Source organism: Spea bombifrons, chromosome 1, assembly GCF_027358695.1.
Source record: "Spea bombifrons isolate aSpeBom1 chromosome 1, aSpeBom1.2.pri, whole genome shotgun sequence".
Lineage (NCBI taxonomy): Eukaryota > Metazoa > Chordata > Amphibia > Anura > Pelobatidae > Spea > Spea bombifrons.
This window is the reverse complement of record NC_071087.1, coordinates 76,835,233-76,861,474: the sequence shown is the minus strand read 5'-3', so window position 1 is coordinate 76,861,474 and position 26,242 is coordinate 76,835,233. Positions and strand designations below refer to the sequence as shown.

General features: G+C 40.5%; 1 protein-coding gene and 1 long non-coding RNA gene across 3 annotated transcripts in view; both read left to right on the top strand.

Moving 5' to 3' along the window:
• Nucleotides 1–24,494, top strand: part of CPAMD8 (C3 and PZP like alpha-2-macroglobulin domain containing 8) — a 57,654-nt gene extending 33,160 nt beyond the window's left edge. Inside the window, exons 26-41 of one of the 2 annotated variants that reach the window (XM_053464231.1) lie at nt 1,306–1,482; nt 3,541–3,622; nt 3,709–3,865; nt 4,149–4,223; nt 4,438–4,603; nt 11,523–11,609; nt 12,024–12,160; nt 14,671–14,826; nt 15,868–15,930; nt 16,525–16,733; nt 19,776–19,863; nt 22,415–22,489; nt 23,598–23,703; nt 23,858–23,968; nt 24,109–24,321; nt 24,409–24,494. In XM_053464231.1, the coding sequence (XP_053320206.1) occupies nt 1,306–1,482; nt 3,541–3,622; nt 3,709–3,865; nt 4,149–4,223; nt 4,438–4,603; nt 11,523–11,609; nt 12,024–12,160; nt 14,671–14,826; nt 15,868–15,930; nt 16,525–16,733; nt 19,776–19,863; nt 22,415–22,489; nt 23,598–23,703; nt 23,858–23,968; nt 24,109–24,321; nt 24,409–24,485 (1,979 nt within the window). In that variant the 3' untranslated portion in view covers nt 24,486–24,494. Of the gene's footprint in view, nt 1–1,305; nt 1,483–3,540; nt 3,623–3,708; nt 3,866–4,148; nt 4,224–4,437; nt 4,604–11,522; nt 11,610–12,023; nt 12,161–14,670; nt 14,827–15,867; nt 15,931–16,524; nt 16,734–19,775; nt 19,864–22,414; nt 22,490–23,597; nt 23,704–23,857; nt 23,969–24,108; nt 24,322–24,405 lie in introns of both variants that reach the window. The other variant, XM_053464223.1, reaches the window with a different exon arrangement.
• A 99-nt stretch (nt 24,495–24,593) lies between these two features.
• Nucleotides 24,594–25,471, top strand: LOC128491872 (uncharacterized). Its single transcript, XR_008354044.1, has 2 exons — nt 24,594–25,051; nt 25,389–25,471. It is a non-coding gene; the product is annotated as an uncharacterized LOC128491872 (long non-coding RNA).
• The last annotated feature ends 771 nt before the right edge of the window (nt 25,472–26,242 follow it).

The following is a 26,242-nucleotide window of genomic DNA, read 5'->3' as shown; positions in this document are numbered from 1 at the left end:
TAATAAGGCAGAGTTGTGCATTTGATGAGTAGAAGTATACAAGATTCTTTTGAAACTTCTGGGATTGTTAAATTACATTGATTCCATGCATCATGTATAGCTCTAATCTTAACTTTGTATGGTGGCAGCTACACAAATTAACAACTCATTTACAAATGAGTGGCCTGGCTATACATTGTGTACATAACGTGTGTGCATATATCACAATGTGTTGAAATTTAATTTCCTAACTGTTTTGCTAGCATCATCGTGTATAACATCCTAAACAGCAGTGCAATCCAGCTTCCCACGCCAAAACATCCCTTTTATTTACCACACTTAAAATTATTCTTCCATGATAGAAGTTTCCAGGTAGAATTTTATTAATTAATCTCTAGTAAAATAGTCAAAATAATCAAAATACCATCTATTGTTTAATTATAATGATGTACAATATGATCTTCACGCATGTTTTTCTGCCTATATTGTGGAACCCTTTAAGTAATAGTAGGGTATTGGTTTTGTACCCTATTACATTCCTAAAAAGCCAAAATAAAACTTCTGTTTTATAAAAACAGGAAATTGTTTTGAGTAAGCTATCCACTTTCAGGTTAGTAGTCAACTAAAAGTGCATGTGTATGAGTTACTAAAATTGGGCTCATGATGATGCACGACATTTGGAATGATCTGTTTATATACTGAAAAAAACATATTTCAAAGTCACACGTAAGCTTAAATCTATTGAGATGTAATATTTTAAGATGTAGCAAACTTATTTTTTCAAATGCAGAGGTGTTTCCTTTAAAAGAGCTGCAAAGAATCCAAAGGAGTGAAGAGTATATAAAATATTTCAGGATAATTAGGATCACTTTAAAAGTCATCAATAGTGGTTGGTTTCCATCTTAAAAAATCTTTTGATTTGATGTAGATCTCAAATGTTCTCAGTAAAGCTGTTATATATATATATATATATATATATATATATATATATATATATATATATTGTGCTATAAGTGAACATTATGAGCTTTTAATTTTACATCATATCTTAAAAATATGGAATGAGCCTTTCCATTCCAAGTTAAGGAATTTCTCTAAGAGATGGTGTTGTGATATAAATCTGCATTGTCTAGCTTTTTGATATTTAAGAGCCATATATACCATTTAGATAAATAAATGATCACAACGGAACTCCTGGTCTTCCCAAGTAGATATTAACATACAAAAACCTGCACAGGTATATTAAGCTGGCCTCCTGTTGGACAAGAGTGAAACAAAAGGACTATCAGTCACATAATACATTTATTGTATTTTCTCTATTCCCAGGAGACGTTATGGGACCTACAGTGAGTAACTTGGATAACCTCCTCCGGCTCCCATTTGGATGTGGGGAGCAGAATATGATTCATTTTGCCCCTAATGTTTTTGTTCTAAAGTACCTTCAGAAGACTAGACAGCTCTGCTCTGAAGTAGAAAGTGAAGCTGTGGATTACCTAGTACAAGGTGAGGCACCTGATATTTTCAAATCTACAACAGGGCTTTTGTGCTGTTAGCTTGGTGTTTTGGATTTCTAGAATCTTACGCTATGAAAAAATGTGGTAAAACAAAACAAAACACAACATGTAGTTATACTGCATCAGCAAGGTCTCTCCCAGGCAGAAATTTCAAGGCAGACAGGGGTTTCCAGATGTTGTGTCCAAGCTTTTTTTAAGAAACACAAAGGAACGGGCAATGTTGGGGACCGTAGACCCAGTGATCGGCCAAGAATGAAGACACATTATGCTTAGTTCTATTCGCAATTGGAAGACGGTCCTATCAGCTCATCATTGGCAGAAAACAGTGGGGACCCTGGTACACCTATCCACTGTCCAGAGAAATCTGGTCAGAAGTTGTCTTAATGGAAGACTCGTGGCCAAAAAGCCATACCTCCGACATGAAAACAAGGCCAAGCAACACGAAAACACAAGAACTGGGGTGCAGAAAAATGGCAGCAGGTGCTATGGACTGATGAGTCAGAATGTGAAATATTTGGCTGTATCAGGAGGCAGTTTGTTTGCAGATGGGGTGGGGAGTGGGACAAGAATGAGTGTTTGCAGGCAACAGTGAAGCATAGTGTATGTTCCTTGAGAGTTTGAGACTGCATTTCTGTAAATGGTGTTGGGGATTTAATCAGAATTAATGGTCTCCTCAATGCTAAGAAGTACAAATGCTTATCCATCATGCAATGCAATCAGGGAGGCATCTGAATTTATTAGGTAGCATGACAACGACCCCAAAGTTATTAAGAACTATCTTCAGTGTAAAGTACAAGGTGTCCTGGAAATGAGGGTATGGCACCTACAGAACCCCAATCTCAACATCATCGAGTCTGTCTGGGATTACATGAATAGATAGAACCAAATGAGGCTGCCTAAATCCACAGGACAATTGTGGTTAGTTTTCCAACAGGTTTGGAACAACCTACCTGCCAACTTCCTTAAAAAACAAGTCTACCTAGAAGGATTGAAGCTGTTTTGAAGGCAAAAAGTGAGCACACCAAATATTGACTTGATTAAGACGTTTCTTCTATTCACTAACGTTGCATTTTGTTAAATGATAAAAATAAACTTAAAAAAGTCAATTTTTTAAAGCATTCTTACTTCAGGTTCGGAAAAGGGAGCGTAAGGATGGGGGATACTCAACATATATACTTCACCAGCTATAATGCAAAGCTACTAAATTAACTAGCCTTGTGTGATATGTCAGAATGTGATCCTTGAAAAGTATCATTATTTGTGTTTTATTAATACACTTATGGTCATGAGGCAGGATTATCTCAGCAGGTACCACAGTATGCCAAGTCAAGTAGTAACCAATACTGGGCTTGGTACACTCAACAAGTAGTTGGACAAAGTCAAGGTCAGAGCAGGTAGTCGGGATAGCCCAGTTGGGTACACAGGTCAGGTCAGCAATGTACAAAATTGCAAGGCAAAGAGTAGTCATACAACCCAACACTGAAAACCCCCAAACTTTCAGGAACAGATTAGCCAGTTATGTAAACCAGGAACACACTAGGGTGCTTCTAAATAGCAGTTCCGGGTTTGTAAATTTGGCACCAAACTTGCTCCAGCCCTTGTTGCGCATTACAGGAACGACCCCTAGTGCACGTCACAGGTTCTCCAGCAGCCGAACGTGGCTGCGCTGAAGACAGCAGTCAGGTAGGCACAGGCAGAACAGAGACTTTGCTCCATCTATCTGCCTTTTGGCTACCTGTAACGTGTCTCTGCTTCGTGACACTCAGTAGTGTCTTCTGCCTAATTTCTTAAAATGTTGACTATATTCAGGTGTATGTACATGATCTAAGACAGTAAGTGGCTGCTGGTGATCTATTCTCTGGGAAATCCAAACATGGATGCTGCTGATACATCCGTGTTTGGATTTCCCAGAGAATATTACATTTTTAACAACTGAGTTAGACATATAGTTCTTGTCTTTAATCCTGTCTTCTATTTGTAATTGTTTAAAAATAAGTGCAGTAGTGTGAAATATTAGCCGCTGTTCCTTTTTATATCCCTCCTGCAGGATACCAACGCCAACTCACCTACAAAAGGCAAGATGGGTCATATAGTGCTTTTGGAGAGAGAGACTCATCTGGGAGTATGTGGTAAGGAGTAGGAGTAAGCTAGTATAAGTGGAGATTCCAATAAGGATCTGTGAAGACTTGTGTAACCTCTGTGTTTTTCTTTTCAGGCTCACTGCATTTGTTCTGAAATCATTTGCTCAGTCCCGAGGCTTCATCTTCATTGATCCAGAAGAACTCTCTGCTGCCAAAGACTGGATCATTCAGCACCAAAAGAAAGATGGCTCTTTCCCAGCCATGGGCCGAATCTTAAACAAGGACATCCAGGTATTTACTAAAAATCCTCTAATACTTGGAATTTCTGCCTTCCTTATGACAATAAAGTATTGTGTTCGTATACAAACATTATTGCTTGTTAACATTTCAGGTGCAGCTCAATTCATAGTTGTGAAGATGAAACATCAATCTGCAATTATGTTTGTTTTGTTAACAAAAACACCACTAGAATTTGTTTACAGTCTCCTAGCTAGATCTTTATACATTACTGCCACTCCTACCTTTATATATAAATAATGATTCATAAAACATATCTGGTCCTCTTATTTTCTAGGGTGGTAACCATGGGAAAATTGCCCTGACAGCTTATGTTGCAGCTGCTCTCCTGGAAACTGGAATCACATCTGAAGTAAGATCTATGATCCCCGCTCCTCTAATTTATGTGTTTTCACTTGACGTTCCTTTGGTATATTTCCTACTTATATAAACACACAATGCTTTGTTTATCCTTGTTGTAATGAATGACATGGTACACAAATTCTTGTTCTTTTTCAATTAGTTAGGAATTTTCTGAAGCAAATTTAGATATCTGCGTAAACATTATAATTTGTTTCTTTTACCAGGAAGAAAGAGTTGCAGTTTCCAAAGCCAAGTTATTTTTAGAGTCCCACTTGTTTTCAGCAGATGACCCTTACACTACAGCATTAACTGCATATGCCCTGACTCTCCTCCGCAGCACCTATGCTCCTATGGCCCTCCGTAAACTGAATGGGATGGCTATAACGCAAGGTACCATTGTTTGCCTTCCAGAGAATGAAATAGTGCAAAATGTATATGATATTTTATGAAACTAAACAATTCCTTTTTTTGTTTTGTTTTAATCAACAACATAGAGTTTCAGCTACATATCTCCTGTGTAATGGCACTCTACGCTATTGCTAACAATACTTCTTTAGTGTAATGCTACTGTCCGCCCGTTGCTAAGCTCCATGGCAGAAGTCCTGGGTGTTTAAGGGTACACAAATAGTGTAATGTCAGGTGACCTATTATGAGATCAGCTGTCGAGCGGAGCCGTAGCTAGCTCCTTTTGCGCCCAAGGCAAGAATGGAAAATTGTGCCTCCCAACTATTTTTTTACAGAGGTTATTTTATTTACACTACCCTTACACACACCTGTCTATAAACACACATATATACATACATTGCCCTTACACACGACTGCCCTTACACACATATATACACACACACCAGCTTACAAACATACAAATACCTACACTGCCCATACACAAACCAGCTTACAAACATACACATATATACACATACACTGCCCTTACACACACCTGCCCATACACACTGCCTTTACACACATGTGCCCATAAACACATGTATACACATACACTGACTTTACACAAGCCTGTCCATACACACATGTATACACATAAACTGCCCTCACACTCCCCTGCCTTTACACACATACATACACACACAACAGCTTACAAACACACAAATACCTACACTGCTCTTACACACACTGCCCATACACACACACTGCCCATACACACACACACCAGCTTACAAACACACACATATACACATATACACAGCCCGTTCTCCCCATCTCTTACTTTTCTCATCTTCCTTATCTTTAATCATCTTCCATCATCTTCTTCCATCCTGTCATGGGAGCATGAGGTCTGTCACTCCAGACCTCTGCTTTTGTGCTCCCTCATCACTATGCGCCAGCTATAGTGATATCATATCCCGGCGCTCTGCATAATTTGCCGGCGCGTAGTGATTAGAGAGCACGGAAGCCGAGGTCTGAAGTGACAGGCCTCCCTAATGTTGGTCCAGTTAGAGGGGGATTGTGACTCCCCCAACCAGACCTGCTCATTGGACACCTCCTTCCCAGACCAGCACTGATGGTGTCTGGGTGCTCGCTGCCCACGGGGCGCCCGATGAGCAGGGTTGGTTGGGGAGAGCACAATCGTGCAGCTGCCTCAAAACTCCAGCCTCTCCGCTCTCGCCTATAGATACGCTACTGCATTTTTGCTGGCAGCAATGTGATTCACAACGGGGCCCCTAGAGTGCTGGGCCCCTGGGCAACTGCCCAGTGTGCCCAATGCGTTTGGATGGCATCCTCAATGTTGGGCTGGTTAGATTAATCCGTGATCTCCCCAACCAGTCCTGGAGGCTGCAGCTGCTGATCGGGTGGCTGTGTGCCCCCTTGCAGCTCCGCTTTAGGCGAGTGCCTCTCCCGCCTCACCCTTCCACTCTACTCTAGAAATGTCATATTTGAATACATTTATTTATTTTTTAATAAAAATAGGCACAAACATTGTATGAATGTGTATTTTCTCCTTAGATAATGTTACCTCAAATATTTATGGAATTTAACCCTTATTTGTGCCTATCTTGCAATATGTTGTGAATTGTCACCTAAATGCTCTGTGTGTGCAATCCGCATATATGGACAACCACATCTATTGCATAAATTAACTAAGGATGGTGGTAGCGTTGTAAGAAAATTAAGTTTAGTATTTGGTATTATAGCATGTAACAGGATGGATGTTTTGCCTATATACGATTCAACTTGTACCTAGGTAAAGTGCAAGCTATGCGTAAATTTGTCTCCTAAATACATGCCCCCCCCAACTGTCTCGATTTGAGCTTTGTCCCTGCTGTCCTGTCTATCCCTACCTCTGTCCCGATTTGCAGGGGGCGGAGGAAGGGTAAGGCAAGAGCGGTACTCAACTTGGACGCACAGCTGCCAGGGGACGCACAGCCGCCTGGTCAGCAGCTGCAGCCTGCAGGACTAGTTGGGAGATCACAATCTCCCTCTAGTTAGCTCAACATTAGAGAATGAGAGGTCTGTCACTTCAGACCTCGCTTTACTGCTCCCTAATCACTCTGTATCAAAAGCCGGTGCGTAGTGACGAGGGAGCAGTAAAGCGAGGTCTCCTACCACAGGATGGAGGAAGAAGGAAGATGGATGAAGGAAGGAGAAAGAGGTAAGAGATGTGGAGAAAGGGGTGTAAGGGCAGTGTATGTGTATGTATGTGTGTGTGTGTGGGCAGGTGTGTGTAAGAGCAGTACAGGTATTTGTAAGCTGGTGTGTAAGGGCACTGTATGTGTATATGTGTGTAAAGGCAGTGTATGTGTATATGTGTGTAAAGGCTGTGTATGTGTGCATGTGTGTGTAAAGGCAGGTGTGTGTAAGGGCAGTGTATGTGTATATGTGTCCGCGTAAGAGCAGTATAGGTATTTGTAAGCTGGTGTGTAAGGGCACTGTATGTGTGTATATATATATATGTGTGTGTGTGTAAAGGCAGGTGTATGTGTAAGGGCAGTGTATGTGAATATGTGTGTAAGGGCAGTGTATGTGTATATTGCGTGTAAAGGCATCTGTGTGTAAGGGCAGTGTACGTGTATATGTGTGTGTAAAGGCAGGTGTGTGTAAGGGCAGTGCATGTATATATGTGTGTGTAAAGGCAGGTGTGTGTAAGGGCACTGTACGTGTATATGTGTGTGTGTAAGGGCAGTGTACGTGTATATATGTGTGTAAGGGCAGTGTATGTGTATATGTGTGTAAAGGCAGGTGTGTGTAAGGGCAGTGCTCGTGTATATGTGTGTGTGTGTGTAAGGGCAGTGTACGTGTATATGTGTGTGTAAGGGCAGTGTACGTGTATATGTGTGTGTAAGGGCAGTGTACGTGTATATATGTGTGAAAGGGCAGTGTACGTGTATATGTGTGTGTCTGTAAGGGCAGTGTACGTGTATATATGTGTGTAAGGGCAACATATGTGTTTATGGGCAGGTTTGTGTAAGGGCAGTGTACGTGTATATGTGTGTGTGTAAGGGCTGTGTATATATGTGTGTAAGGGCAGTGTATGTGTATATGTGTGTGTGTAAGGGCACTGTGTGTGTATATGTGTGTAGAGGCAGCTGTGTGTAAGGGCAGTGTACGTGTATATGTGTACATGTGTAAGGGCAGTGTACGTGTATATGTGTGTGTGTAAGGGCTGTGTATGTGTATATGTGTGTGTAAGGGCAGTGTATGTGTATATGTGTGTGTAAGGGCAGTGTATGTGTATATGTGTGTAGAGGCAGCTGTGTGTAAGGGCAGTGTACGTGTATATGTGTGCATGTGTAAGGGCAGTGTATATGTATATGTGTGCCTCATTGGAATTCAATGTGTTGGTTATTTTTAATATGCATGACTGTGCTGACAAAAATGAGGTGTGTTTTAAGTGTCGATTCAAGCGGGACATTGGAAAGTGCAATTGCTTGTATTGAGTTCCACGAGAGAGATCTAAAAAAAAGTGTCCCTCTTTCACATTTTGAAATGTTGGGAGGTATGTAAATATAGCTTAGCAAAACTATGAAAATTGTCACAGCCTCTTAGGAGGAAATCCAGCACTCAAAGTGTTACATTGCCCAGGTAATCAACCTCTTTAGTTGTTAAAGGAGACCCCATGATGCTCACCCACTTCATAAAGATCTACAGAAAAAAATGTATGGTCTGGTACATTATTGTGTATTTCCATAATTGATTCGTCTCCCGGTTCATTGCCTAGATAGAGCCTGTAGCCAGTTTGTAGTGTTCTCCAGTTGTAATATACCCTATCTGCACATTGGTGTCTGTTCGAAAATCATGTTATTAAAATTGGAGGGAAATTATTATCCCGTGTACAATTTGTAGACAGGACATAATAAGTAGTATATAACCTAACAATTTAAATTACAGAAACAGGTGAGGAGGCCCTGCTCAAAGAGCTTACAAACAAGAGTAGGAATACATAATTCTAAAGGCTCCTATTCTAAATAGTATGGTCCGGGCCTGGACTGGGACCAAAAATTGTTCCTGGGCTTTTTAAGACTGAGCAGCCCATTTTAATGAAAAAACATATATATACACAATTTAGTGTGACTAATCCTTGAAATAAATATTATAGAGTAAATAACACAAGACCTTATCTTTTCCACTAAATGATTTCAGGACCTTGAATGTTTTGTCCCCTGAAGTCCCTACAAATTCAGGAGGGCGTTTTATCTCTGGACAAGTAAAAATTAAGTGCCAGGAAAAAGATAACCAAACAAACACGCCAGGACAGACTTTTCCACACCGGCACCCAGACACACACCAGGACAGGGTCTGCCACACCGACCACACTTAGTGTTTTTGTCCCTTGTGTATTGATGCCTCCAGCCAGCACTATTTGTATTAATGCCCCCAGCAAGCCCCTCCCTTTATTATTGATTTATGTGATGGTCCCATCATATATACACATCAGACATGCATTTTTAACTTCATAACTACATAGGTAAGTATTTACCTCTTGAAATTGAAATATGATTTAAAAATAACAGCTGAACTGGCAGTTTCTTTAATATTAGACCCTGCTGGTGATATATAGACCCTGCCGCCGATATATATATATATATATATATATATATAAATATTAGACCCTAATGCCGATAGCAGCTATAGATCAACACATTAACACACCCAGCTTTGCATGTATAGTATGTATATGTATATCAATTGAAATTCACTTGAAGGTATAGATCAAATAAACGGAATCAGACATACAAATCCTGTATTTGCAGGTATACGATAATAATGTATGGAAACATAGCATAGCAGATATGGAGATACAGAATAACACAAAAACCCAGCTTTGCAGATATAGATCAATTGGAATTGACATAAAAACTCAGTATTAAAGGTATACATAAAACCCCTAAATTACAGGCATAGATCACAGGCTGCACACCCCAAAGCCAGCCCAAATTATACACATAGGACTTGTCCCAAGTCAACTTTGTCCCCAAACAGCCCGGCCTGTGCCATCTTTGTCCCATAAACACCCTGCCTGTGCTATCTTGGTCCCCATGGCTCCAACACCCTGCTTGTGCCATTTTTGCCTTTCCACAATTATACACCTGATACACACAAACACTTTTACAGTCACTCACTAATTCACACTTTCATTCACATAATTCATTCACACCATCATTTATTCTCTCACACATTCACACAAATTATTTACACATATTCATTAATACATTCTGACAATTTCATTAAATCTCTTCCTCATTCAGACAATTCATCCATACATTAATTCATACTCACTCATTCACACTTATTTCAATATTCTTACTACCCTCTTTCTCACTATCTACCCCCCTTTCTCACTATCTACCCCCCTTTCTCACTATCTACCCCCTCTCCCTCCCTTACACATTTTCTACCCTCTCCCCTACCCACTATCTACTCGACCCACCTCCCCTACCCACCATCTACCTTCTCCCCCCTTTGTAGTTCACTTACCTTGAAGTTCTGCGTTGGGAGTGCGAGGCCTCCGTCACCCTGCTCTGCCACAGTGCGCACTGCTGAGCGCCGGAATATGACTTCATATTCCGCCACGCAGCATGAAATGCCGGCGCCATGACAGAGATAGAGGCCTCAGAGGACACTGAGGGGCTCCGAGCAGTTGCTAGGCGCCCCTCTGTCTCCTCTGCGTCAAACAATTACAGCTAGACTGGCCTGGCCCACCGGGCAAATGCCGGGTGTGCCTGATTGCCAGTCCGGGCCTGAATATAGGTTATTTAAATAGAAAAATCCTAAAGTATAAAACCACATATGGCCATCAATGATAATCCTGTAATTTTATATTACCAATTACAGTATCAAAACACATAGGAATACATACAGTATCAAGAATACACACACATAGTATTATGGTGGCAACAGGGCCCCCTTGTAATATGTAAACAGCAAATGTAGTATATGAAAACAGCTGTTTTTTATTATTAAAATGTTCGAATTGTATTCGGTAATTGAACTGGTAATTCTCTTTCTTTTCGCCAATGATGGTGAACCTTTAGAACATTTATTCAAAGAAATATGAATAACTGGTTCTAAAGTCTCTGTCTGAGGACTAGAGTGTCCATTCCTCTTTCTTGCAGAGGGTTCGTTTGCAATGGTTGTTTAGTAGTGTAGGTTGAGAAAAGACTTGCGTCCTTCAAGCTCAATCCTATTCCTTGTTTACCTAAGTTGATCCAAAAGAAGGATAAAAAAAAATTTGAATTGTGCTTTCAATGGGGAAAAATTCCTTCTTCTTGGATCAACAAGCACTAAATAAATATTAATTCCTATACTATCATACATAGCCCTCTATGTTCTGCTTCCAGACCACTTTTAAAGGCATCTAATGTATTTGCTAGCACCAACTCTTCAGGCAGTGAATTTCATACTTTTATTGTCCTTACTGTAAAAAAATACCCTCCGCTGTCATAGATTAAATCTCCTTTCTTCAAGTCTTAGCAAGTGACCTCTTGTCCTTGTAATGTTCTATTAACAAACAGGTCTTTACAGAACCTTTTGTATGTGCCCTGTACATATTTATATAACATTATCATATCCCCTCTAAGACGGTGTTTCTCTAATGTGTACAAATTTTACTTTTCTAGCCTTTCTTCATAACTAAAACTTTCCGTTCCCCTTATTAGTTTTGTGGCCGTCCTCTGAACTTCTCTACTTCCGTAATGTCTTTTTTAAGAAAAAGGTGTCCAGAATTAAACTGCATATGCAAGGTGGGGTCTTACCATGGACCTTTAAAGAGGCAGAATAATAAGTTAAAATGAAAGTTGCTGTTTTTATATTTTCTATATGTGAACTTGAACCTTTTTTATCTTAATTCTTCCAGATGGCTTCACACACTGGAGTTTAACTGGGACCATGGCAGTAGAGGAGGATACATTCATGGGATTTAATGATGGTCTTTCTCAATCAGGTAACAGGGTGTGATGCAATTCTGTGATTTCCTTTTTAAAACAATGGCCTTCATTTAATGTTTTTGTTGTTTGCAAGGAAGTTATCCTTGGTCCTCTTTAATGTTCTAAATGTGCTAAATGTATTGGATAACTAATTTTGCACAAACTTCATCATTGCCCTACCTATGAAACCAATATTCTTTGCTGTGACCAGCAAGTCTGGTTGTCACCTGTCTTTAGGGGAAGCCTGGGACCGTTTGGCCCTTCTCTCACACTCACTCCACTCTTCCTCACAATTCCCACCTTCTAAATAACTGCTTGCGCACCGCGTTTCGTGACCCTGCTGCGATCCACGTCTCCAATTCGGAGCAGCCCTGCTTGAAGAACTTGGTCTGTTTTGTTACTTATAAAGATATCTCTTTTTCCTTATTCAGTGGTATCAGCAGAGGTTGAAATGACTGCTTATGCCCTATTGACATACGCCCTTCTTGGAGATGTGGCTTCTGCCCTACCTGTAGTTAAGTGGCTTTCACAACAACGCAATGCACTTGGAGGATTTTCATCCACACAGGTTAGTTAATTAATTTCATTTATGGCCGTTATATCTCCCTTGTTACATTGGCTGCTTCGCTGTTTATTAGTGAGGTGTGCGTGCAATGTTGTCTTTATGATCCACGGTCACTGTGATGCATACATACTTTTTTTCTTTCAATCATATTTTGAAAACTTTTTTTTTGAAATATGGAGAAGTTGTTGTAATGGTTTCCACTGTAAAAAAAATAGGTTTATTAAATAGAAAAATCATATAATTGTAAGTCTAAAGCCAATTACTCCTATTGAGGATATTGCTCTATCTGGATGACCCTGTCTCTCATACAGCCTCCTCCTCAACCACATGTTTGTTATTAATGTTTACGGTGTAGTGTAATGTAATGTTATACTGTAATTTAACAGCTTTAATCTATATCATGAACATTTTCACATTCATCTAATTCACAAGTTAATGTAAAATCAGGGGTGTTTGTGCAATATGTTTTAACATGGTTGTGCTAGCTGACTTATTTAGTTATTGCCATAAAGCCTATGTTCACTAGTTGGGAAGAGAAAGTTGGCAAGAGTGTTTGCAGGAGAGTTCCTGTGCTATGCTGACCTGTGGTGCAGGTGGTACTACACTGGCTTATAAATCACTTCCAGTATAATTTTCCCTTGTACTACTCTGACCAGTGTATCTACTAACCTGTGTATCTTGCCAAGCCCTCCATCACCAAATGAGCACTCATTGCAGAAGTTCTTAAGCCCTGAATCACCTAGCGAGGAGTTGAGCCCCAAGCTAAGAGGACTGGCACTAAGACAGTCCCAACAGTGAGGAGGCTCAGGTATAGACAGAGAAAGTTTGGTTCTGTGGGTAGTAGGCATAGCACAGATGGATGGTTCTTCCTTTTGTGTTCAAGTATGTGTCCCTACATCCTTCTTTCTTCTCTCCCCTACTTAACTTTTGCCTTTTTCTTGCTCCCATCTCCTTACCCCACTTTTTCATTTTTCTCACTGATTTTTGATTGTACAGGTGGAATGTACTTATCTCATAAGGGAATGGGGTAACTGGTAGCTCACATTTTGCTTTCTGATTTGAATTTTCCTTTGTATACCTATAATACCCAATAAAATCTGTCAACAAATTTTAGTAGTCTCTGCAGTACCTATACTATCTTTCATAATAATATAACAATATCAACAAATTCAAAATCAGTTTAGGGAAACCACTTTTTCTTCTAGATATTTCCATGCTATTGACTGACAGGAAAGTCCTGCTGGGCAGTTTGACTTATCTGACCAATCAGAGATTATCTTTTCACACTGTTTGGACTAAATAACAAAAATACACTTTTATATTGTTAATATAAAGTGTTAAGGTTTGTTAGAAGCTTTACAAAGCAAGGAGTGAAAAGGGTTATGATTACAGAACTTGGTGTGAAGCTCTGCTTTCAAAACCTTCTTACTCTTACCTACTTCTTACCAGTCCACTCTGTAAACAGGTAATGCAGGTCTTGTTAAATCCTATGGCTACTAAAACAGTGAACATATTTCATGTTGAAGTATTTTCTAGCTCCAAGGAATATGGGGTTAGTTCCTAAATAATACACAAATGTAACCATCCTCAAAGTGTGGCAACTGTTTTTGCACGGTAGAAACATCTGTATTATTCATTATAAAATACATCTCTTTAACCATCACCTCCTAAACACAAGGTTCGACTAGTTTCACCTAGTCCCACAATTTTTCTTAGTGGTTTCTCAGTAATTTATGTTTTGTGTGTTTAGCTATGAACACTATGTACTAATGTATCACAGATTGTGCACCACAGGTGATTTCTGAACCACATGTTGCCCATAAAGGAGGCAGCAGTCTGTCTCTGTGGTAGTTAATATTAATAATGCCTGCCACTTCAATTTTGGCTGTAAAACTACCATCTTAATAATGGGATTTACCAAAACAGTCAGGACAGCTATGGTTGCTGCAGTATATTAGGAGATATAGCCATATACTGGTTGACGTGAAAACTGTGTATGTTTAAAAAGTAGGCACAACCTCACACAAGAAGTTCCAAAACTAAACATAATAGCTTGGCTTATGGTGTTGTACCAGCTAAGGGTCATCTCTCACAAACTTGAGCTTACTTGAGACAAGCTCCATCATCTTACTCCATCCATCAGTCCAATTGATATTCCAATCTAAAATTCTAGTTTCTTCTGAGCAAAAAACTTCAGGCATGACGTATTGGTTGTGTCTTTGGGAACAATGAGCCAAGCATCATGTCTGGATAAATACATTGCTGTCAGAGAAAGACCCAGGGAGTATTCAAATGAGCACAGCAAGTGATTTTATAAATGTAAGTCTGTAGGGGACCTCAACAAAATCAATTGATCCCTCTATTAGGGCCCCATAAGAAGCACAAATAATAGATCTACTTATACAAATAAACTGAGGAACAGAATGATATGATCTAAGATCACCCTATTTGCATGTTTAATATACCTTTTTCAATGTAACATAAATAATACGTATATGTTTTGCTTTTCATAGGACACTTGTGTAGCTCTTCAAGCCCTTGCAGAGTATGCAATCCTTTCCTATGTTGGTGGTGTTAACCTCACAATATCTTTGGCATCAACCAACCTAGATTATCAGGAAACCTTTGAGCTTAACTATCTGAACAAGAAGATATTGCAGACGGCCATGGTGAGCAGAAGCTGGGGGGATCCGGAATGTACTGTAAAAGGGGATGCTGTCCACAGTCATTAATGCAATTTGTGGCCTACGTCTTTGAATTTGTTTTATGGTTTGTGAATTGGAAATGGGAATCTAATCCTTACCCAGAGGTGAGCCTAGGGTTAGTGGTACCTATGTGCAGCATTTATTCTGTGTCCCCCTGTGGCTAAAATACACAAACATACTAACATGAAAACTCACTCTAACACCCTTTCACTCTAGACACCCTATAACTCTATGACACCCTTTCACACTAGACACTTACATACACACACCAACCCTAGGTTTACCCCTAACAATATAGCACTTTACTCTGACACACACTCATGCTAACAATAACACCCTCCTGACACAAAATATACTCTAACACCATATGCTCATGCACACATGCTAACAACATACAGAAACAACACTCACTCTACCACCATACTCTTACATGTACAACTCTTACTCTGTTCCTGTCCCATCATCACTGCAGCCTGCCAGCTCTCACTCCCCTCCCTCCTTGTCTATTTTTATTATCTTTTTTTACATAGTGCCAATAATTTACACAGCACTTTACCTCAGACATGTATTATGTGCCCCTACTGGGTGTCTGGATTAGCGGGCATCTGGGTGCCATGTACCCGATTTAGCATGCCCCAGACTTTACCTCACAGCAGAAGCTGACATGCGTATTAGGCGTTTAACTGCTTCTAGGAAGGATGCATGTCTATGTGGAGGGAGCAGCTAAAGACACTGTGAATTTATCTTCTCTGCTCTGAAGCCATTGATCAATAGCTGTCCAACAGGGCCAGCTACCAATGAGGCCTGACAATTATGAAAACCTGCCAGTATGTACTGTATTTTATCAGCCAGAATAAACTGAGTATTACATAGTGATGATGAAAATATAAAGCTCAAAAAAATATATGGTGCTCGTCTGTAATCAAGGGCTAACAGTTGTGATTCTGTTATTCCTCAAGAGTATTTTCTTTCGTATTAACATTGATGTCATTATATTGTATGCAGATTCCCAGCATTCCAACTGGCTTGTTTGTCAGCGCAAAAGGTGAAGGCTGCTGCCTAATGCAGGTAAATTGGCAAGGACCCAGTCACTGGGCAGAAAGGTTAATGAAATACATTACATTTCCATTTTATCACCATAAAATAACTAGTTTTTTCCCCTGCATACCCCAGGTAGCAATATTTATGGCTCATGACTTTTTTCCTGAAGGTCTCAATAACCAGAAACCATTTAAACTTTTTGAAGCAATTCTGTTTCTTTGACATAAAGGATTTGCATGTTTGGTTAGTGGGAAATCACTTCCATTCACTCTAAAACCCATCATCTCAACTTTTTAACTTAATCTGCAAACCCTTCACACCTCAACTTTTTAACTTCTGCTAACCACAGTACTTTTGTTCAATTAACTTTACTCCTTGATTGGTTCATTTACCTACCATTTATCTAAAAAAATTATACTTGGAATAATCCAAACAAATTTCCCTTTTCTGTTTGACATTCTTTTTTTTAATGCTCTCTCTTCATGCAGTGAAGTGGAAACAATGTTTATGAATGGAAATAATGCATAACCTAGAGTTGACAGCCTTGTTGCTAGAAGAGTACGGTCTCTTTGTTATACGTCGTCTGAGTATTCTGACAATTCTTTCTTTTCTTTCCACCAGATTGACGTCCATTACAATGTTCCAGATCCTGTAACCAAACCTGCCTTCCAGCTCACAGTCCATCTAAAAGAGCCTAAACCTGCAAGAGAGAGGAGATATGCTGGACGCCCAGAAACTCTTCTAAGGGACCATGCACTCCCTGATGATGATGATCCAAGTTCTCACCAAGACCACCAGGAGTACAAAGTAACTCTGGAGGCCTGCACCAGGTGTGACTGACCTCTCTCTTTACAGATGAGAATCATTCCCCTCAATATAATTAGCTGTCAGCCTGCCACCTCGGCTTGAAGTATATTTCTATTCACCATGCTTTCTGTAAATGAAAACATATTTAGGTAATATATGAAAGGCCTTGGGTACCATTGCCTTAGAGCAGGCATGTCCAAAGTCCGGCCCGCGGGCCAATTGCGGCCCGCGTTCCGGACTGATGCGGCCCCCAAGTGAGCCACGGGACTTGGCGTCATCAGCCGGCGCAGGGAGAAGGAAAGCGCGAGATCTGGGCTTTCCTTCTCCCTGCGCCGGCACACACAGCCACACACAGCCACACAGCGGTGGGCGCGGCTTCAGTGTTGTGCGCCGGTTTCTGACAACAAACCCCGGCGCACAACAGCTGTTGCCGCGCGGATCGCAAGGGAGCAGTATCGGAGGTATTTACCGGACATCCGGCTTAAAATCACTCAAGGGAGCCGGATGTCCGGTAAAGACCTCCGATACTGCTCCCTTGCGATCCGCTCGGCAACAGCTGTTGTGCGCCGGGGTTTGTTGTCAGAAACCGGCGCACAACACTGAAGCCGCGCCCACCGCTATCCGTGCCCTCTGAACCCCGTGGCCTCGGAAGAAGAAGGAAGAACTGAAGAAGAAGAGGAGCGAAGAGCAGGAAAAGGAGCTGTAAGGAGAAAAGAGGAAAGGTAGGAAAGCATACAGTGAGAGTGGATTGGTGTATGTGTGTGGATTGGTGTATGTGTGTGGATTGGTGTATGTGTGTGGATTGGTATATGTGTGGATTGGTATATGTGTGGATTGGTATGTGTGTGTGGATTGGTGTATGTGTGTGGATTGGTGTATGTGTGTGGATTGGTGTATGTGTGTGGATTGGTGTATGTGTGTGGATTGGTGTATGTGTGTGGATTAGTGTATATGTGTGGATTGGTATGTGTGTGGATTGGTATGTGTGTGGATTGGTATATATGTGTGGATTGGTATATATGTGTGGATTAGTGTATGTGTGTGGATTGGTATGTGTGGATTGGAATGTGTGGATTGGTATGTGTGGATTGGTGTATGTGTGTGGATTGGTGTATGTGTGTGGATTAGTATATGTGTGGATTGGTGTGTGTGTGGATTGGTATGCGTGTGGATTGGTATGTGTGTGGATTGGTGTATGTGTGTGGATTGGTGTATGTGTGTGGATTGGTGTATGTGTGTGGATTGGTGTGTGTGTGGATTGGTGTGTGTGTGGATTGGTATGCGTGTGGATTGGTATATGTGTGGATTGGTATGTGTGTGGATTGGTGTATGTGTGTGGATTGGTGTATGTGTGTGGATTGGTGTATGTGTGTGGATTGGTGTATGTGTGTGGATTGGTGTATGTGTGTGGATTGGTGTGCGTGTGGATTGGTGTGCGTGTGGATTGGTGTATGCGTGTGGATTGGTGTATGTGTGTGTGGATTGGTGTATGCGTGTGGATTGGTGTATGTGTGTGTGGATTGGTGTATGTGTGTGTGGATTGGTGTATGTGTGTGTGGATTGGTGTATGTGTGTGTGGATTGGTGTATGTGTGTGTGGATTGGTGTATGTGTGTGTGGATTGGTGTGTGTGTGTGGATTGGTGTGTGTGTGTGGATTGGTGTGTGTGTGGATTGGTGTATGTGTGTGGATTGGTGTATGTGTGTGGATTGGTGTATGTGTGTGGATTGGTGTATGTGTGTGGATTGGTATGTGTGTGTGGATTGGTATATATGTGGATTGGTGTGTGTGTGGATTGGTATGCGTGTGGATTGGTATGCGTGTGGATTGGTATGCGTGTGGATTGGTAAATGTGTGAGAGTGATGGGTGTTATGCTGTACCATTTCCAATGTATTTTTCATTATATAATTATGCTCTAAAGTACATCATAACTCCCATCACTCTATACTGTTCTATACAGTGGCAGAGCTGGGAGACAGAGGCCTTGCACCCCCACGCAGGACTCCTGAAAGGTAAGTGAACTTCAAAGAGGGAGAGGGTAGATAGTTAGGAGGGGTAGATAGGGAGAAGGGAGTGAGAAGGGGTAGATAGGGCAGAAGGGAGCGAGAAGGGGTAGATAAGGCAATCATACTCCTATCATGCCAAGTCTGCGACTGCCTCCTGGAATCTGGGTATGCCTGGGCATGATAGGAATGTGATTGCTGTTAACAATTATATATATATATATATATATATATATATATATATATTGTTATTTAATTGTTTTGTCCTATTTTGGTGTGTTACTTACTTTAAATAAAAGTGTTAGATTTTTTTTATGGTGTGTGTGGGGGGTCATATTCAGTTTCGGCCAGGTAGTTTTAAAGTGTGTGTGGGGGGGGTGCCACATACAGGATCCGCCCTGGGTGCCAAATACTCTAGGTACGCCCCTGCCCTCCCCTACACAATTTCTTCATCAGATGCCCTTGTGGCTGTGTGTGCCGGCGCAGGGAGAAGGAAAGCCCAAATCTTGCGATCTCGGACGTCGCTAGATTTGGGCTTTCCTTCTCCCTGCGCCGGCACACACAGCCACAAGGGCATCTGATGAAGAAATTGTAGGCAGTGGCGGAACTACCGGGGTCGCGACTGCGACCGGGCCCTGGAGTTCTGCCAGTCAGGGGGGCCCAAGGGGTGCTGAGCGGTTGCTGAAAAAGGAGAGTGAGAAAGGGATAGATGTGGTATGCCGTTTTCAATAAACGTTGCATAAAATAGTTAATTTGCATTTCATTTTAATGGTTCAGAAAATGTCAGGCAAAATGGTCGGCCCTCGCACATGTTCACCTCATCAAATCTGGCACTCTTCGAAAAAAGTTTGGACATGCCTGCCTTAGAGAGTAGACAACTTTTATAATCTAAAGTTTATAGTTGGCATACACTACATGAATAATCCTGAACTATGTAACATTTTCTCCTGTGTACCACTGAGGTTGGCATATGTATAAAAAGCGCAGTAGATGTAGACCAGAAAAACCTTTGCATAGACATAGATCTGGCCATGGGTAACAATATTATTTTTGTTTTCCTAGGTGGCTTCACACAGGTGCTTCTAACATGGCCGTGCTTGAATTCTCCCTGTTATCAGGCTTCCGAGCAGATATTGTAAGCTTAGAGCAGGTAATGTTTCACGGTTCCTGTGATGAACTACTTAAATTGCCATTTTGGTGGTATGCACAATGCCATCCAACTGGATGAACAGCACCTCTTCCAACATAAGAAATTATGCAAACATAGTATTTCAGCGTCTTCTTGATATATAACAAACACCTCTGCCATTATGTTGAAAGAATATTGCTATATACCGTATTGGCTCAATTATAGGCTGCACCCGATTATAGGCGGCACCCTTAAAGTTTGGTGCTATTTTTAAAGACAAAATTCACATGTGGAATGGTAAAACAGTATTTTATCCAATGAACAGGAATACATGTATTTAAAAATTTTTGGTATCTATTATGTAGTTAGCATATGTTATATACAAACAGAAATTTGGAAAACCAATAGCCGTTTAAGGTCCCCCCGTTAATTCATAATGCACCTTACTTATGGATATGCCACTCTGCCCCCCAGATATGCCACTCTGCTCCCCTGATATGCCACTGCCCCCCCAACTTACCAATGCACCCCCAGACCCCCTGGTGCTCCACCATAGAAGCCCCAGCGGAAGTTCTCTCCAGCACGTAGACAACCTGTGCTGCTGCTCCCCACTTCCGCCAGAGCTTCTTGCGGCCTATAATCGGGCCAATACGGCATTCATATGATCTTTCCCTGAATGGTGGCTTTGCAATTTGCAACTTGCACAGTTGAAGCTAATATACAAATTGCAAGTTGTGAAAAAGTAGGACTTTTTAAAAAACCTAATAATTATAATGATTATATTATATCATTACTGTATGTTGGGGTAGACTGGAAAACAAAACCAAATGTGGTAATGTATGCGTTGTTTCAGTGGGTTTGGATTTGTCAGACACATTTTGTATTGTAGGTTTTATGTAGATTGCTAATATACCACCAATATATTTTCGTAATTGAGACAGGTATCTTCTATGTGACCGTGAAGTATAGCTTAGAGCAGAGAAGAGAGAGAGATGGGATGTGATATAAACATTTACATATATAATGGATTCAGCAGTAAAAGAAGGAAGTAAATGCCAATAGAGGACAGAGGACAGATGTTAGAACACGAAGAACAAACCTAAAGAACTTTAAAATGACAGTATGCAGCTGTAGATGTAATGCAAGGTGGTTTTACTTCGCTCAGGGGGTGGAACACCTTCCCAACAAAAAAAAAGTAGAGGTTAATACATTGAGGATATCCTTAAGGCTTTTCTAAATATAAAGCTTCAGATGAGAAACCATTTTAAAGCCTATGTTATATATAGTAGAGGGAGCCAGTGATCTCTCCTCACAGCCACCTGTGCAGTATTTTTAGCATAAGCAGTTTAATGTGCATTTTGGAAAGATTAGGGTGGCAAATTCGCAATACATAAGAGACAAGCAAGGCATGTATGGGATTAACTTTTAAATGGACAGTTTAATGACAACCCTACCATTGAAGAATGCACATTTACACAGACATGTAATTTCCAGCCATGGTGCAAAATCTTCTTTCTTGCCCCATGATACAAGATGACCTGCTTAAGCTGTCAATAAGCACCACTAAAGTACCGTATTTGTGTGAAGATAAGACAAAAAAATGTATCCTGATCACAGGCACTCAAAGGCCTAAGCTGAAATGAACCTCACGCTGTTTTAGGAGCTCTTCTATGTAGAGCTCAGAGACATATAGTTTGCTGCTTTGTACAAAGAGAATGTAGATGAAAACAATCCTTATTAAAAAAAAAATCCCAGTGGGATGTTGCCTTAGTGTTTTTAACATGTGGACATAATAATTGGATCTGGCACCAGAGAGCAGGCATACAGCCCGGTGAAGGTGGTGTGGTTAAGGAGCAGCTTGCTGTCTCCAGCTTCCTGTGGCACAAGGCGTCCTGGGCATTCCACAGCCCAGACGGAGCCCTCTCTGTCCGGTAGATATATCTGGGAAATGTGTGGGGTTCTCAGCGGGGAAAGGAATTCAGGTTTATTGACCTCATTAACAGTCTATGGGGCCTACTTCCATAGCCCTTTAAATTACTTACATGTTGTTTTCCTATGTGATTTGTTCCAAACCAGCCAGTCTGTTTGCTTACTATACAGACCCAATTAGCTGTGCAATAAACTGCATTGCAAAATATGTTATAAATGTAACGGTTCTGGAAATATTTCATAAGTCTTAGAAGTCTTTCCTGCTGTTTTTTGTCCTCTTTAGGAACAAATGAACACTAACAAAAATTGTATATAAACATGTTTATGTGTATTTGTCCTTTTCATCACCAGTATTTGAGATGGGGTCCTTCTAAATAATTTGACTTGTGACTAAAAGCCAAGAGCCAGTTTGTTGGACTTAAATGACATTGCACTGTAACATAACTGCCCCTTTGCTTGTGCGGCAGGGTGGAATGGAGTCTGGTTTGTTACATACCCCACTTTAACATACACATGGATGAGGCATGTATGTAAAATAAAAATGTTCTTAAAGTGAAGCACTTACTTGTGAGTGTCCTTAAAATGAAGGTCATTATAGCAGGGTATGCATATACACACCATTAAGCATTTTGTTGTCTTTCAGTTACTTATGAACAAGCAGATCGGATTAAAACGTTATGAAGTCGATGGAAGAAAAGTCTTGTTCTACTTTGATGAGGTGAGTTTTTTCTGAAAATGCCCCTACCTTGTTTACAGAAGTTGAATGTTTGCACTGCATATTTTCATATAATCACTTTATAATAATAATTTTCTTTTGGAGTGAATGAGTGTTTGTTCATCTTGGAGATGCAAAAGTTGCATCTAGTGAAACACCTTTCTTATTTTCTTTTCAATTTGTCCCGTACTAACAAGCTGTTATGTGCATACCTGGGAACTCTCCGTGTTTGACCCGGAGATTACCAGCTTGACATCCCCTGCTCCCCGCCCATTTTCACTTTAAATGGGGGTGTTTTCCGCTGCCGTCAGCGGTAACTCCCACTGACATCATCTGGAACTCCCATTGACACCATCGGGAACACCCCCGACTTAAGCGGGAACTTACACTGACATCAGCACGGAATCCCACTGACGTTGGTGGGACCGCCCCTGACGTCAGTGTGCAGTCCTGGCCCTGTCCAGCAAGGGAAGGCTCCGGGTAGCCGGAGCCCAGAAGTTCCCAGGTATGGTTATGTGACCATCAAGACTGTTTGTGAAATGCCCCCTAGTGTCATAAAAATTAGCTTAAATTGTTGTTAAAACTGGGCCATCTGGAACTAATTTGCTCTGTACCAACATTCCTGTACTTCAAGGAGTGTTTATGACCCTTAAGACCTGAGTATATTTATAGGGGTCCCTACCCAATAGGACCATTGATTCCTAGTAAAGCGACCCGGGGCTTTTAACCCCCAACCATGAATTCTAGGCCTAGGTAGCCTAGGCGAGAGCCTGACTATCGTCTTGTAGAAACCCAGGTTAACACACTGAGAAAAGAGACATATAGCTCCAAAAATGTTGTGCATTTTTTCCTTATGTTTACAATTCAAAATAAGATCTAAGGAATGCTTGGTACCTTTTTTTAAGTTTTTGAATTGTGTATGCCAATGCACTAGCAAACGGGATTCCTGTGAAGCTACAGCACCCAAAGAAGAAACTGTCACTGTTTGTACTTACCCCTCAGTTGTAAAGGGTAAACACTGGTTGAGCAATTATTTTAGGTTTTTCAGGATGTTTTCACTCCATAAGTGCCTGTACAGATTGAACATAGATGTATGCAATTATTCTTGCAGATACCCAGTCAGTGCATGACCTGTGTACGGTTTCATGCATTCAGGGAATATATTGTGGGAAAAACTGCACCAGTTCCCATCAAAATTTATGACTACTATGAACCAAGTAAGTATGCCCAAGAATAAAATATTTAACATGCAGCGGGACAATTATATGGCCACTGTGACCTGTAACTCAAAGTTTTGTTGATGCAGCCATAATGTGAGGCTGTTAATTTATGTTCCAAACTCATTCCATTTTTCCTTTGAACCACACGCAGCATTCGAAGCCACCAGATTCTATAATGCTAGTGAGAACAGCCCACTATCTCGGGAGCTATGCGATGGGACAATGTGTAATGAGGTGGAGAGCTCCATGAACCAATGGACAGGTAGGAATGACAAACCAATCCTGTCTCCACCTGTTTTTTACTCCTTTGTGGGCTAGAATGTGGACCATTCCTTTCTTTAACTTCACTGTGGTGATGATTCATAATGCAGGCGTTACAAGCAATATTCTTTGCCTTTCCAGGCTTTGCCCCCTCTGGTTCTTGCAGTGGAGGATTTTCCTGTCCGGACCAGGATCACTTTGAACGCTGCATGTGCTACAGAGATTGTGGATATGATGGAGATCCTGTGTGTGGGTCAGACGGCAATATTTATCAAAACCAGTGCCAGATGGAAGTGGCAGCCTGCAGAAATAATACAAGAATTGAGCGTGTGGCCATGTCTCAGTGTACCATGGGTAATAAATCAGCTGTTGTCATGTTTAAAATAAATTGTTATATATATTTTTCTAGTTATTTACTGTATATTTGCTTATGTGCAGAAGATGAATTAACTGAAGTTGAAACAGGCATTCCAGTGGTTAAAGAAGAGGAAGCACCGAAAACGGGTAAAATGCACTAAAAAAAATGCATCAATGCAAATCATCCTAGATTTAGATTTAATATAAATTACTTTCCACTGCAGTTTTAAGTATGTTCCCTGTAAACATCCCAAGGGTTTTGCAAAAAAGTGATTGCTCATGTTCACAAAATCTCCACTTCAGGGAATATCAACCATATTTATGGAAGGAAAATGCCTTCTAGGGCAAATACAAATTCAACAATATAGTAAAGTTATTCTTTACATGATGCATAGTTAAATCTCAGCAGATGAAATATCAGCAGGTTCATTAACTTACCACTCTACATGGGGGCATACTTGATGAAACAAGTGGTGCTATAGGAAAGAGTTATGAGGTAGTGAAATTTCAGATCGTCGGCTTTAGTGCTTGCTTAATCCTGCTTCTCTGTTGTAGAGGAAAAAGTCCCTGCTCACCAGTCAGATGTATCTTATTATTCTTATGAATATGATGTTGATCCATACACTGCTGAAAATGAGGATGGCATGGAGATGGCCATCGAATTCACAACAGCTGCAAGCTCAGCAGAAGAAGCCAAAAAAGGAAAAGCGTTGGAAACTCTCGAATGGTAACTATCCTTTTGCAACCAGGAATAGATGGTGGGCACATACTGTCTCTGAGATGTCTTTTTTATCCTTCATAAATGTGGCATTCAAAAACATGAAAAATATGCCATTTAGACTCTCAGCTTATAGGATGTACTTCAAACTATATAGGAAAGGCTTGTAGGTCGCCCTGTGACCAAATACAGCACACTATCCCATGGGCACATACCTTAATGGACTGACCACATTAGATATAGGTTCTGACTGATCAATTGTGATGTCTGTCTTTTTCATGAAAGCATGAGATGCGATCAGCCTTTTATGCAGTCTCACCATTCCTGTTTATTTCTTTATCCACAGATAATGAAGCCGTACAGATCATATATTTTTCTTGGCCAACCCAATAAAGACTTGGATCACAATAATATATCCCTTAATTACAAGATTCAGAACAGAAAATAGAACTGACTTGGCTGCTGTCTGTAGATTTTTTTTGCTATATTATTTCTTATGACCATTTTTGTAACTGTGAAAAAATTGCCAAAAAAGAGCTAAAATCATGGAATGATTCTCTGTTTTGGTCACCAAATGTGGTCTCTTAAAAACTGAAAGTTCCCAATCTAATGCTGATACATCCTAAAACCAATTAGTATATTGCTGCACCCCTCATATTTAAAGCTCCTCTTTCAAATAGTCTCGTTTTAGCTGGACGGAATTCTTATTTTGGTTCAGGTTAAAATCCAATAAAACATTTGAGCTGTTTTTCCAGCTTGGTGCAGAATATCATTACATTTACTCTTGTGTGCACTTTCCAAGAAGGAAGCTGTAATTATCCACAAAATAAGCTTTATATAGGAAAAATGTTACATTTTACCCATAGCTTACATTTTCTTGTAGATCAGAAAGCCAAATTTTGTGACACAGGGAAGCTATTAAACCAATGTAATGAATACCAATGTTTTCCTGTACACCACCATCCAGATTATTCTGAATTCTGAATGCCCCTGTTTTTTGTTTTTTAAACTTGTATTAATTGAAAATCCCTGTTTCAATGCATGTGATCAGGTATACAAAATTCCATAGGACATCTTACTTTAAACAGCAGCCTTTCTTGCTTGTTAATTATTTTTCCCTTTAAGTAATACATTTTTACCTTATGTCATATTTACCTTATATAGGGTTTATTTGCCACAAGGCATAAGACAGACATAAAT